Consider the following 11,501-nt stretch of genomic DNA (forward strand, 5'->3'; position numbering starts at 1 on the left):
GGACCCGGCCCGAGTGGTGTCAGCGGGCCCACGAGTGCCCGTGAGGGCTCTGGCCGCTGTGATGCGGCCCGGCGGGGGCCGGCGCACCCCCAGGCCCTGGTGCTCCGAAGCCCGCCCTCCAGACAGGCCCTGCCTGGAAGTGCACCCCTGGGGCTCGCAGGCCGTCCGGCACACGGCGGTCAGGCAGGGCAGCTGGGGGCTGGGGGGCTCCCGGCCTCCCAAGGGGATCCCGCATGCCCAGGGCGGGGCACGCCATCCTCCCTGTGGCCGCGTGGCCGGCAAGCACCCTCCCTGCCCGAGGCGCGACCGGGGTCTGTCCTCAGCCCGCTGCTGGGCACAGCTCCTCAGTGGCCTGCAGCAGAGGCTCCAGCCGGCGCAGGGGCTCTCCCAGGAGGAGGCAGGGCCAGGCCCGCCCACCACCCGTCACAGGCACAGCGAGGACACGGGCCAGGGCTGGGGGCTTTATTGGGTGTGCAGGACGGGAGGCCGGGCAGCCCTGACCGCGCCAAGGGTCACTGGGGATCCAGGTCAGGGGCCACGTGGCTGAAGAACCACGTGATGCCGAAAATGACTCCGAGCGTCTTGGGCACCTCCGGGTCGTCGGAGAAGGCCTGGGCGGCGCCCAGGGGCAGGTGCAGGACCTCAATGAGCTCGCCCTCCTGCGCCAGGCCCCCACCCGGGCCGCCCCGCTGGGCGTCCGTCACCTCTGCATAGAACAGGGTCTGGCTGGAGCCCGTCAGTCCCACGCCGGCCCTGTGGGCGGAGACGGCCCTGCTGAGCTCCGGGGACGCCCACCTCAGGGCCCGCCCGCCCCCGCCTCGGCCCTCGAAGCAGGCCCAGGACCCCGGGCCACACCCTCCGGGGCAGTCAGGGCCCCTGAGGAAGGTGGACGCTCCTGAAGGCGAGAAGCCTGTGTTTCAGGGAGGGGCTCCAGGGCCTGAGCTCAGGGGCTGCAGTCTGGGGGTGAGCTGCCCCGAGGGCCCGGCCTGCCGTGATAGCGGCCAGTGGTCCAGGGCGGCGAGAGGCTGGGCCCACCACAGCCCCTCCTGCTCACAGGGCCTCCGGCCTGCCTCCTGCTCCCAGGGGCCAGCTCAGGTCCTGCGGCTGCTGAGTGCTGACCAGGAGAGGGCCCCGGGCAGCCTGGGCAGCACCCACACCGCCTCCTGCAGGACGCACGTCCCAGGCTGGGGACAGCAGTGCTGTAGGCCCGAGGGGGCCGGGGCGTGCGGGGCGGGGGCAGGGACGTCCCAGAGTTTGTCCAAGGCTGCAAAGGTGGGCCAGGCTGGGGGAGGCTGGAGCGGAGCACAGGCCCACTGCCGTGAGACCCCAGAACGGGAGGGGCAGGGACTGCGGCCGAGGGCACTGGGGACGCAAGCGGGCGGGGGAGCCACAGGGGGCCCTGGGGGCGCAGGGCAGGTGCCGGCCTCATCCGCCCAGGCCGGGCCACCCAGACACCGCCACGGACTCTTCGCGGCCCTGGCTCCTGGGCCCTTCCTGACGGCCGTTTCCGCGCGGCCTGGCAGGCGCCTTTGATGCAGCGGCCGCCTGCGGCTCCCGGACCACTTCCGCGGCTGCGGGAGGATGAGCTCGGCCCCTGGCAGCCAAGAGGAGCGCCCCCCAGCCGCCCCGGGGCCACCAGGGTCCGGCCTGCCTGGCCTCATCCCCATGAGCCGGGACAAGTGGGAGCCGCCGCGGGGCCCGGCCAGGAGCAGACGCTCTGCCGTCGCCCCAGGACGTGCCTGACCTCTCCCAGCCCCCGGCCACCCCCTGGCCTCCAGGCCGCCCGCTGCCCAGGCTCAGGCTGTAGCCAGAAGCCCTGCACATCCCCCAAGGGGAGCAGACCTGCTAAGGTGTCTCCCCAGGCCTCCCGTCCTTGCCCCCAGCCCCTGCCCCAACCCCAGGGCTGGGGTTCTCCCGGCCCCCCGCACGACAGCAGCGGAGGCTGGAGGCGCCGGTAGCCAGGTCCTGCTCACTCCTGCCAGAGGCCGCTCCCCACCCCAGGCCGGGGCTGCCGAGGCCCAATAGGTGCGGTCCCGGCCGGGCTGAGCAGCGGCTGGGGTCCCCAAGCAGAGCAGGCCCCCGCACAGCACGTGGGGGACACCGAGAGTCCTCCTTCCGCCCCCTTCATTCCCCAGGCCGGAGACCCTCGGAGTCCCTGGAGCAGGGAGGGTGGCGCCCAGCACCCTGTGCCGTGGGGAGGGCGAGCGGCAGGGGCGTGGGCGTCGAGGTCGGCCGGCCCCCGTCCCGCCTGGGCTGCTGGTTCCCGAGCGCTGTCTGGCGTCGCCCCACCCCGGAGCCTAATCCCACAGGAAGCAGCGGTGTCTGCCTCAGCAGCTGCCACCGAGCCCGCCCCCAGCCGGGGCCGCAGGGGTGGCGGAAGGCGAGCTGGCCAGCACCAGCCCAGCGCCTACTTCCGGCCCGGGTCACCGTTCGAGGCACAGACGTCCAACCTTTCCCCGGCCCCATGACTGACGGGGCCCAGCCCGCCGGCCTGTGGGGTGCCGCGGGGGGCCCGGCCCGCTCACCTGTAGGAGGCCACCCGGCGCAGCTCCGCGGGGGCCAGGCGGTAGCCACACTCCTCCCACGCCTCCTTGCAGGCCACCTCCTCCAGCGACAGCCCCGGCTGGTCCACGAGGCCGGCACACAGCTCGTACGTCACTCCCGCCGCCCCGGGCAGCACCGCCGGCAGCACCCGGGGCCCGTCCTGGTCCGCGGCCTCCAGGGAGCCGGGGAAGCGGCGTTCCACCTCGCTGGCGTACACGGCTGGGGGCGGCCACAGCCCCTCAGCGGCCACCCTGGGGCCACGGCTTCCCTGGGAGCCTCCCCCCTCGTCTGCCGCCCAACCCGGGGCCCGCAGATCCGTCCCCGTGCCCCCAGGACCCAGCGCCCGCAGCGCCCCCCAGCACCCCCAGGGCCTCACCCGGCCGGAACTGCTTGACCAGCACCAGGCTCCTCTGGGACAAGTTGAACAGGAGAATGGACACGCTGTGGGGCAGACCAGCGCTCACCACAGGCGCCCCGGCCGGCCCGCCGCCCCCGGCACCCGGAAAGTGGGGGCCCGTGCTCAGAGGGGAGAGGGGCCCGGGCTGCTTTGCCCCGCTGGCAGGCCGCCGAGCAGCCCGCACCCCGCCGCGGCCGCTCTCGGGCACGGGCCCCCCGGGTGCAGACTGGCCGCCCCGCTCAGCCGCAGGCTGACCCCTTGCAGAGAGGAAGGCCACGGCCGGCTGGGGACACTGGGACCACGGGGGCGCAGACATGCGGAGACAGGGCGGGGCCCGGCCCTGGGTCCTATGCTCCAGGGACGCCTCTCGGGGCTTGCGCCGAGGCGGGTCCAGCCCGGGCCTCACCTGTCATGGGTCCTCATGAAGTCCCAGGACTTCCGGACGCCGTTCTGGAAGAGGCAGGGCGGCCGTCAGCAGGCCCAGGGGCCGAAGCAGGGCTGGGGGTCCTCTGGCCGAGCGGGAAGGCCAGGCGGGAAGACCCCGGGCCCGGCCCACAGGGCGTGGGTGCTGCAGCCAGTGGGCGAGGGAGTGGCCTGGGCCGGCGGGAGTGGGGGGTGGCGGGGGAGGGGGGCTCGACGGCCCTGGGCTCTCCGGGGCAGAAACCCCAGGCAGGGGTGAAAGGCACGTCCGAGCAGCCGCGTCCTGTCACCGAGCGTGGGGAGGGTCGTGTGGGGCCTGGGAAGACCATGGTGGGCCCTTGGCGGGCAGGGAAGGTCGGGGCGGCGCACGGGGCTGTCGCGGACAAGGCTCCTTCGGGTGCGGACGCCGGGAGGCAGGAGGGACAGGCGGCTGGTGGCGCGGCAGGGCGCGGAGATGGTGCGAGCAAGGGGGCTGGACAGCAGCGTAGCCCCGGCCTGGCCCCGTGTCTGCGGTCCTGCTGTTCCGCTGCCTCCCCCAGCGTCGGCCCCCCGCCCAGACGCCTCCCATGACCAGTGGTCCTCAGCGGAGGAAAGAGGCCGCGCGGGGGAGCGGGGGGCTGGGGCCGGCCGCTGAGGCCACCGGAGTCGGCGGTGACAGGTTCTGGCAGGTGGGGACAGGAGGGGCCCGGAACCCGGCCAGGCGAGGCGGATCCGGTCCTCCGGGCTCTAGGGCACGGCGGCCACCACCTGGCGGGCACAGGGCAGGTGCCCCATGTCGCGGGCGGAGCAAGCCGGGGCCCCACCTGCGGCTCCCCACCACCAGCACGCTCGCCCCCGTGCAGGCCGTGAGGTGGACAGAGCTGAGCGCCCGAGACAAGGCGCAGCAGAGAAGGGGAACCCCGAGGGCCCGCCTGTCCCTGAGCCTCCTGGAGGGGGTGGTGGGCAGCAGGCCCCACAGCGGGCGCCAGGCCTGTGGGACAGGGGGCAGAGCCGCATCTGGGCAGGGGGCGGAGAGGCAGCAGCGTCCAGCCGGAGTGGCAGCCGTCTCGGTTTCCAAGGGGAGGGAGACCAGCGTCCTGTGTGTGGGTCAGGCTGCCAGGGAGGCCGTTGTGAGGCACGCCCCCAGCGGCAGGCCCAGGCCTGCCTGAGATCAGCCTCGGGGCGGCCACCCACCCAGGGCGCTCCCCCGCCCCTGCTGGCCACGTGCCCTGTGCCCCGGCGGGGTCCAGGAGAGCCCCCTGTGCAGGTGATTCTTGGACCCAAGGTCGAAAGGTTCTCAGCCCCTTAGAGACAGCCCAGGGGGCGCAGGGAGCCGGAGGCCAGCCTGCCCCTCCGAGACCCCCGCCCACCTAGCTGGGCCCCAGCATGGCTCCTCTCTGGGGGCCTGGGAGGGAGCGACAGGGTGGGGGCGGAGTCAGGCCGGGAACGCTGCCTTCGGTCTACCTGCCCACCAGACGGCCCCAGCCAGGGGTGGCTGATGACCGGCCCGCGGAGGGCCCTCAGAGGCACACACGCCTGGTCCAGCCAGCCCCACCCCACCCACAGTCCTGGAGGTGGGAGGCCCCCAAGCTGCGGCTCCCCAAGAAGCGGAGGGAGGGGCTGCATCCTGGCCCTGGCAGCCCCCGGGCCCAGCCCAGGGCTGTGTGGCCAGCACCGAAGAAGGTGGTGACCTCTGGCCTCCACTCTCCACCTGCTGACCCCACCGCTGGCCGGACGCCGCGCTGCCAACCTGGTCTCCGGGGACATGGGAATCCCCCGTCCTCGAGCTGGCAGAGTGGCGGCAGCAGCAGGACGACAGGAGGGTGAGGCGCGGGGGCCTCGGTTGGTGGGTGGAGGGGCCTGGAGAGCACCAGCGGCACAGGCGCTGCCCCGGGGGCCAGGCAAGGGACCCAGACCTGGCCCTGGAGTCCTGGCCGGCGGGCGGGCGGGCAAGCGAGGGGGGGGTGGGGGTGGGCGCGACGGGACAGCCGTCGGGCAGGGTCAGGGAGCTGCAGGGCACCAGCACATCCTGGAGGCTGCCGCGTGCCAGGCACAGAGGTCCCGCTGCAAAGCCTGGTCCAGGGATGCGCGTCCCACACCGGGACAGAGCCGGCGGGCGGGGCCTCTGGTGCGGGCGGGGCTGGGAGGCTGGGGGCGGGGCCTGGGGCGGGGGGGGGCCTGGCGCGGGGCGGGGCCTGGCGTGGGTGGGAAGGCGGGGCCTGACGCGGGCGTGGGGCGGGCCTGGCACGGGCGGGGCGGGGCGGGGCGCGGGCGGCGGGGCCCGGCGCGGGCGGGCGGGGCGCGGGCGGGGCGGGGCCCGGCGCGGGCGGGGCGGGGCCCGGCGCGGGCGGGGCGGGGCCCGGCGCGGGCGGGGGGCGGGGCCCGGCGCGGGCGGGGGCGGCGGCGCGCGGCTCACCTGGCGGTAGTGCAGCGTGAGCGGCCGCAGGTAGGGCGAGGCTGCGCAGCGGCTCACGGCCGCCCCCTCGATGCGCTCCATGGCGGCGGCGCGGCGGGGCGGCGCTGGACTCGGCCGGCGCGTGCGTGACCGGCGCGGGCATGCCCAGTGCGCCGGGGCGGGCGGGGCCGGCGGGGAGGGCGGGGCGCCGGGGCGGGCGGGGCCGGCGGGGCCGGCGGGGCGCCCCGGGAGGGCGGGGGCGGGCGGGGCGCCCTGGCGGGAGTGCGCCCGGGCACGCGCCCGCGGCGGGGCCGGCGCAGGGAAGGCCTCGGAAGGGACGGGGCGGGCGGCCGCGGCTGCCCCCCTGGGAGGCGGGAAGAGCTGGGGGCGCCGAGGCGGGGCGGGGCGCGGCGGGGCGGGCGCCTCTGGGGTGTCGGCTGGGGAGAGAAGGCTCTGGAAGGCTGCGGGCAGAGGGAAGGGGGCGTCGCCAGCACCAGGCAGAGCCGGGCCTCCCCCGCGGCTCTGGGGCCCGGCCCGGGGCACCTGCCGGCCCCGAAGCCGCCCAGGCTCAGCCCTCCCCGGCCCCGCGCGCTGCTGTTCCCTGCTGGGTGCCCATGCTGGCCGGGCAGGGGCCTCTTGCTCCCCCGAGCACCCGAAGGACCGGTCAGGGCCTCGGGGGTGAGGTTGGGGAGCGCAGGGTGGGGGGCTGTGGGGCAGAACCAGGTGCGGGTGCAGCCCCCCAGGTGTGGCCGGGCGGCTTGGCAGCTGACTCCCAAGTTGCTGTTACTTATTGCGGTGTGACGCCCGTGGCCCCGGAGGGTCCTGGCTCTGCTGGGCCCCTCCCTTGGGCCTCCCTGCAGGGCAGCTGGACTGGAATCTCGGGAGCTAAATGGGCCCGTGGCGCTTGCTGGCCCTGCCCGGCGATCGGGTGGAAGAGCATCCCCAGTGTGCGTGGCAGTCTCAGGGTGCTCGGGCCCTTTCTCAGCAGCCAGCTCCCCCACCGCACCCCGCCTCAGGGTGTTGAAAGTGTCCTGTCCTTTGGCCCTGTGGCCAGAGTCCTGGGCCCGCCTGACTCCAGGACAGACGGCACCGGGGCAGGAGCTGTCCTTGGAGACTGGCTGCGTCGGCCTTGACCTGGCCGCCAGCTTTCCCACGGTCCTTGGGGTGCTCTGCCCTGAGACCCCTGGAGGCCCAGGGCTGTCCCTGCCCCCCACGCCCACTGCTGGGCACCTCCTCCTCAGCAGCGGGCCCGGGGGGCGCTTCCTTCCTGGCAGCGGACAGGGCAGTGACGGCCCGCAGTGCGAGCCCTGCTCCTCCAGCACAGGGCAAGGCCAGCGTGCCCGGGGGGCGGGGTGGGGGCAGAGGCAGCAGGGGGGCTGGTGAAGAAACCCCCACCAGGCCACCTGGCTCATGCCCCAGGCACCCCCCGCTGCACAGCCCTCCAGCCCTGGATGTTCTGGGCGCCCCAGACCCCTCCACTTGGGCCAGGGGTGCTGGTGCTTCAGTGGGAGGGTGGCCCTTGGGTAGGTTTGGAGCCTTAGCCGATTTTTTTTAAAGATTTATTTCTGCATGCCGCAAGAGCTGGGGTACAGCCCAGAGGTGCGGGGGTGAGAGGACTCCCCAGAGACAGAGTGGGGAGCAGAGCAGGCGGGTCCACTGAAGCCCACTGCTGAGGGGGCAGCGGGGAGACGGGAGGGTCTGCTGCGCCCTGCGGGCAGCTCCCGGGCCGGAGTCACACTCAGGCCGCAGCAGCCGTGGACAGCTTCATGGCGCTGAGACTGACCCGGGAGCCCCCAGGGAGGCCCCGATTTAAATTTTGTCGAAGTGACACAGCCAAAGAAACGATGGCCATTAGGGGGAGCCCCACACACTGCCCCTCCCTGCCCAGGCGCCAGAAGCCTCTGAGGGCACCCTGCCCCGCGCGGCGTCCCCCTCCCAACCCGAAGGTGGGGGCCGCCACCCACCTCGCACTTGGCCCCCGCGGCCACCCAGGCCGTCCAGGCGTCTGCAGAGGGGAAGGTGTTGCCCATGGTTCGGAGCAGACCCTTGCCCAGAGCCCCCATCCTGGGCACAACGATGTCCGGGGGGGCAGGGCAAGGGCAGCCCCCATGTGCCCTACGAAAGGCCCCGCGGAGCGTCCAGCTTCCCTCCCGTGCACAGGGACACGCCCGCGCCACGTGCCCACGTGGACACAGCTCTGGCCTCAGTGCCGCTGCCTGGCGCGTCTTCCGTGGACGTCATGTGGGCCTGGCCTGGGAATTTGAGGGAACCTGCCCTGGGGGTGTCAGCATCTCTGCAGAGACGACCATCCAACCTCAGGGCCCAGCAAAGCAGCCCGGGGGGCGTGGTGGGGAGAGGGTGGGCCCCGTGGCGTCCCCTCTGAGGGCCAGGCCCGCATCCCTCAGGCGCGCGGCAGCCTGGCCTCCTCATCCACTCGCGGCCGTCGTGGCTGCCTCCCTGTTCCCGCTGTCCAAAAGCCTCCTCTGGGTCCCGCCGGCGTCCTGGGCGCTGCCCATCATCATGGCCTGAGCCAAGGTGGCCCGAGCGGAGCGGCCAGCAGAGCGCTGGTGGCCCCCAGTGCTCGTCAGCCTCGCCTGGACCAACTGAGCGGCGGGAGACGAGGGCCGGGACCACCGTCCTTCACCCCGTGCGGGGTCAGTGACGCTGCCCCGCGTGCATGCGCTGGGTGTGCCAGCTTCCCGGGCCACAGGCGCCACAGCCCTGCGGCGAGCCCCTGCTGCGGACTGGAGACGAGCCGTCGGGCCGGCACCAGCGGCTCTCGTGGAGAGGGACGTGGCGGACACGACGCGATGGACAGCCTGTCGCCGCAGCTGCTCCGCCCCAGTGTGGGGCGGGTTCGCACCGATTTTCCTTAAATTACCCTGAAATCAAGTTGTTCTTCCCTATAAAGCCACACACCTGCAAAACAGGAGGGTTGACTATTTGTTCTGTAAAGATTTATTTATTTATACAAGAACCGGGGTACAGGCCAGATGCTCGGGAGGGTGAGAGAATTCACCAGAGCCAGAGCGGGGAGCAGAGCAGGCAGAAGGACCGAAGCACACTGCTGAGGGGAGCGGCGGGCGGCCGGAGAGGTCTGCGCGCCGTGTGGGATTCTCCCTGGCCGGGGATGGAACGCGCGCTGCAGTGGCTGTGACGGGCTTCCTAGGCTGCGTCTTCATCTCTTGCGCCACCAGGGAAGCCCGGAGGGTTGACATTTTGAAGCAAAATCAGTGGAAGTAATTCAGTGTTTGGGCGTGAAGACGGACGTCACACTGGACAGTTGGAGACGCGTCCAGCGCCCGCTTCGGCCTGTCCTTGCAGGAATTACCTGGGCAGCGTGTCTTCAAGGCAACCGGCTCCAGCTGCTCCAGAAGTCGGGGTGCGGGCCCCCACACGTCCCGGTCACCCTCACTCGTGTGCGTGTTTAAACGTCTCGATGCCTTTGAAAGATGTTTCCCCAAACCACACCCCGCTCCTCCCCCAGCCTCGACACCCCGTTTATCAGCACCCACTCCTGCTTACGAGTGTCTCTCTTTGTCCATCCGTCCCCCCAGCGAGTGTCCGGCACTTGCCTCCGTTCTCCCGGCTCCAAGGCACGTCCCCCTCCAGCTCCCTCCGCTCTTTGAAGCACTTCCGAGTCCTGCCGCACGCGCCCCACCCCGGCGTGGATGCCCCTGCCCGCCGGCCCCGGGGCGCCCCACACCCTCGCCGGTGGATGCCCCCTGCGGGCCATGCCCCGCCCGCCACGCACTCCCCCCTGAAGCGGACGCCCCCTTAGGGGCCTGGCCGGGCGCTGTCCCTGCACCCCTGGTGGTGCGCGGCGCCTGGGGGCATTGCTTCCGCGCGGACGCCGAGGCGGGTGGGGTGGCCGGGGCGATTCCGTGATTCGGGTGAACCCGGGTCACTTTCCAGGGCGGCCGCGGCAGCTCCCGCAGGCGGGGGTCCCTCTTGCCACCACGGAAAACACCCGGGCGGTCGTGCCCCTGCGGGGGCGGAGCCCAGCCACGGGTCCAGGCCCCGGAGACCGGTCGGCAGCCTGGCCGGACACTCCCAGCTCCAGGCGCCCCCCTTTAGACCACGCTGGGCCGGGGTTACTCTGGACACGGCCGGAGCTGGCAGGGGGGCGCGGCCGGGCGGCAGGGGTGCAGGGGTGCAGGGGCTGCCTGGCCTGAGCCCGGGCCGACCCTGGACTCTGCGCGCTGGGCTCTTGCTCCTGGAGCTCCTCCCTGCGCCTCCTCCCGCCCCGGGGGCGCCCCTCCCGCCCCCAGCCTGGCCCTGGCACCCCGAGGCTCCTGCTGCGCGGGCCGTCTCCGCGCCTCCTTCCTCCTGTCCCCGCGCGGCCGAGCAGGGGTGCTGCGTCTGCCTCTGGGAGGTGGGGGCGCAGCTGCCCCATGTGCTCCGCGGGGTGGGAGCCGCGTTGGCTGCCCTGGACGCGTGGCCTCTGGGCCTGGCCGTGGCTGTGGGCGGGGGCGATGGCGGGAGGCCACGTAGGTGTCGCGTGCGGCCTCCTTGCTGATCTGGAAGCCCAGCTCCACCGCCACGGGGGCCGGGCAGGGGGGCAGCCATCCCCACCTGCCCGGCGCCTCAGCCCAGCCCGCAAGCCAGCCCCGGGGTGCCCCGGGGGCCCGCCCGGGCTCCACTCTGGGTGACCCAGCCCACCAGGATCCCCACCTGCTCCCCCGCAGGCTGCCCGGCACCCATCACACACCGGTGACGCCCTCCCGGCCCCTGGGTGGGGCTTGAGGCTCGGCCGGGCCGGGCAGAGCAGGGCCACGTGAGGGCCGGCGTGGCCCCGGCCCACAGGGGTCCCCAGGACAGAGGTCCCACCCCGCGGCGTGCGCTCGGAGGCCCTCGGGAATGGGCAGGGGTGAGTGCGGTCGGGGCCAGGCCCGGGGACCCCCAGCCGGGGAGGGCGGCAGCGTGTCCCCCGGCCCAGCGGGAGCCCGGAACGCACAGGCCCCGTCGCCCAGGGTGGGGCCCCGGAGAGTGCCGTGGGGCTGCCTGGAGGAGGGGCGGGCAGGGGCCGGCGGAGACGGCGGGGGCCGCGGGGCAGAGCAGCGGGCAGGGCCGGCGCGTGGAGCGATGCTGGCTGCCTCCTCAGCGGGCCTGGCCCGTCCCCTCCCGCCTTCCAGGGGGCTCCAGGGGAAGCCCCTGCCCCTCTGGCTCTGCTGCGCCCTCAGGGGCCTGGCCCGGCGGCTGTCCCCGGCCTCGGCCTGTCCGCCGCCCACCGCCCTCTGCACCGCTCCTTCTCCTTCCTGGGCGAGGCTCCAGCGACCGCCACCCGCCTCGTGCCAAGCCCTGTGCCAAGCCCGCCGCCCGGGCCCTCACCCGCCCGCTCCGGGCTCCTTGGCCCACCCTGTCCTTCCGGGGCCAAGCCCTGCCCCCTGCCCCCTGCCCCCCTCCACTCTGGCACACCCTGGTTCTTCTCAAGTGTTGCCCCCAAGTCTCTCCTGTGCCCACAGGCCTGCCTCCGTGATGTCCAGGCACAGACCTTAGCCACGACCGGGGACCGCAGAGGCCCTGGCCTGCCCCTTCTCCAGAGGGCCAGGCCCTGTAGAGTGGGGGGTGGGGAGGGGCTTCTGGGGACCAGCCAAGGGAGGTGCTGCCGCACGGGGGGACGGGCAGAGGCTGGCAGGTCTGGTGGGGTCTGGGGACTCCCCTCCTTCCCGCGTCCCCACAGACCCCAGTCCCAAGCCTGGCCACGTGGAGGCTGCCCCCAGGGCCTGGCGAGTGGCAGCTCTGAGCAGAGGGGCGGGGGATGGG

The 11,501-nt window shown here is 74.0% G+C and overlaps 1 protein-coding gene across 1 annotated transcript; it reads right to left on the reverse strand.

Moving 5' to 3' along the window:
• Nucleotides 1-430: 430 nt before the first annotated feature.
• NUDT14 (nudix hydrolase 14) lies at nucleotides 431-5,849 on the reverse strand. Its single transcript, XM_037502040.2, has 5 exons — nucleotides 5,757-5,849; nucleotides 3,348-3,391; nucleotides 2,921-2,985; nucleotides 2,526-2,763; nucleotides 431-753 (listed from the first exon to the last, which is right to left on the reverse strand). Exons 1-5 carry the CDS (start codon nucleotides 5,835-5,837, stop codon nucleotides 513-515), a joined length of 669 nt encoding a protein of 222 aa, XP_037357937.1. The 5' UTR covers nucleotides 5,838-5,849; the 3' UTR covers nucleotides 431-512.
• Between the last annotated feature and the right edge of the window lie 5,652 nt (nucleotides 5,850-11,501).

The sequence above is a fragment of the Talpa occidentalis genome, unplaced genomic scaffold (assembly GCF_014898055.3).
Source record: "Talpa occidentalis isolate TD23 unplaced genomic scaffold, MPIMG_talOcc4v2.1 talOcc4.11, whole genome shotgun sequence".
NCBI lineage: Eukaryota > Metazoa > Chordata > Mammalia > Eulipotyphla > Talpidae > Talpa > Talpa occidentalis.

Bases quoted from the DNA above. Each gene is read 5' to 3' on its own strand.
- NUDT14 (XM_037502040.2), bottom strand. From the start codon at position 5,837: ATGGAGCGCATCGAGGGGGCGGCCGTGAGCCGCTGCGCAGCCTCGCCC. The intron at 3,392-5,756 runs GTGAGCCGCGCG...TGCCTCTTCCAG, and splicing joins TCACGCTGCACTACCGCCAG to AACGGCGTCCGGAAGTCCTG. The intron at 2,764-2,920 runs GTGAGGCCCTGG...GGCCGCCCCCAG, and splicing joins GGTCAAGCAGTTCCGGCCGG to CCGTGTACGCCAGCGAGGTG.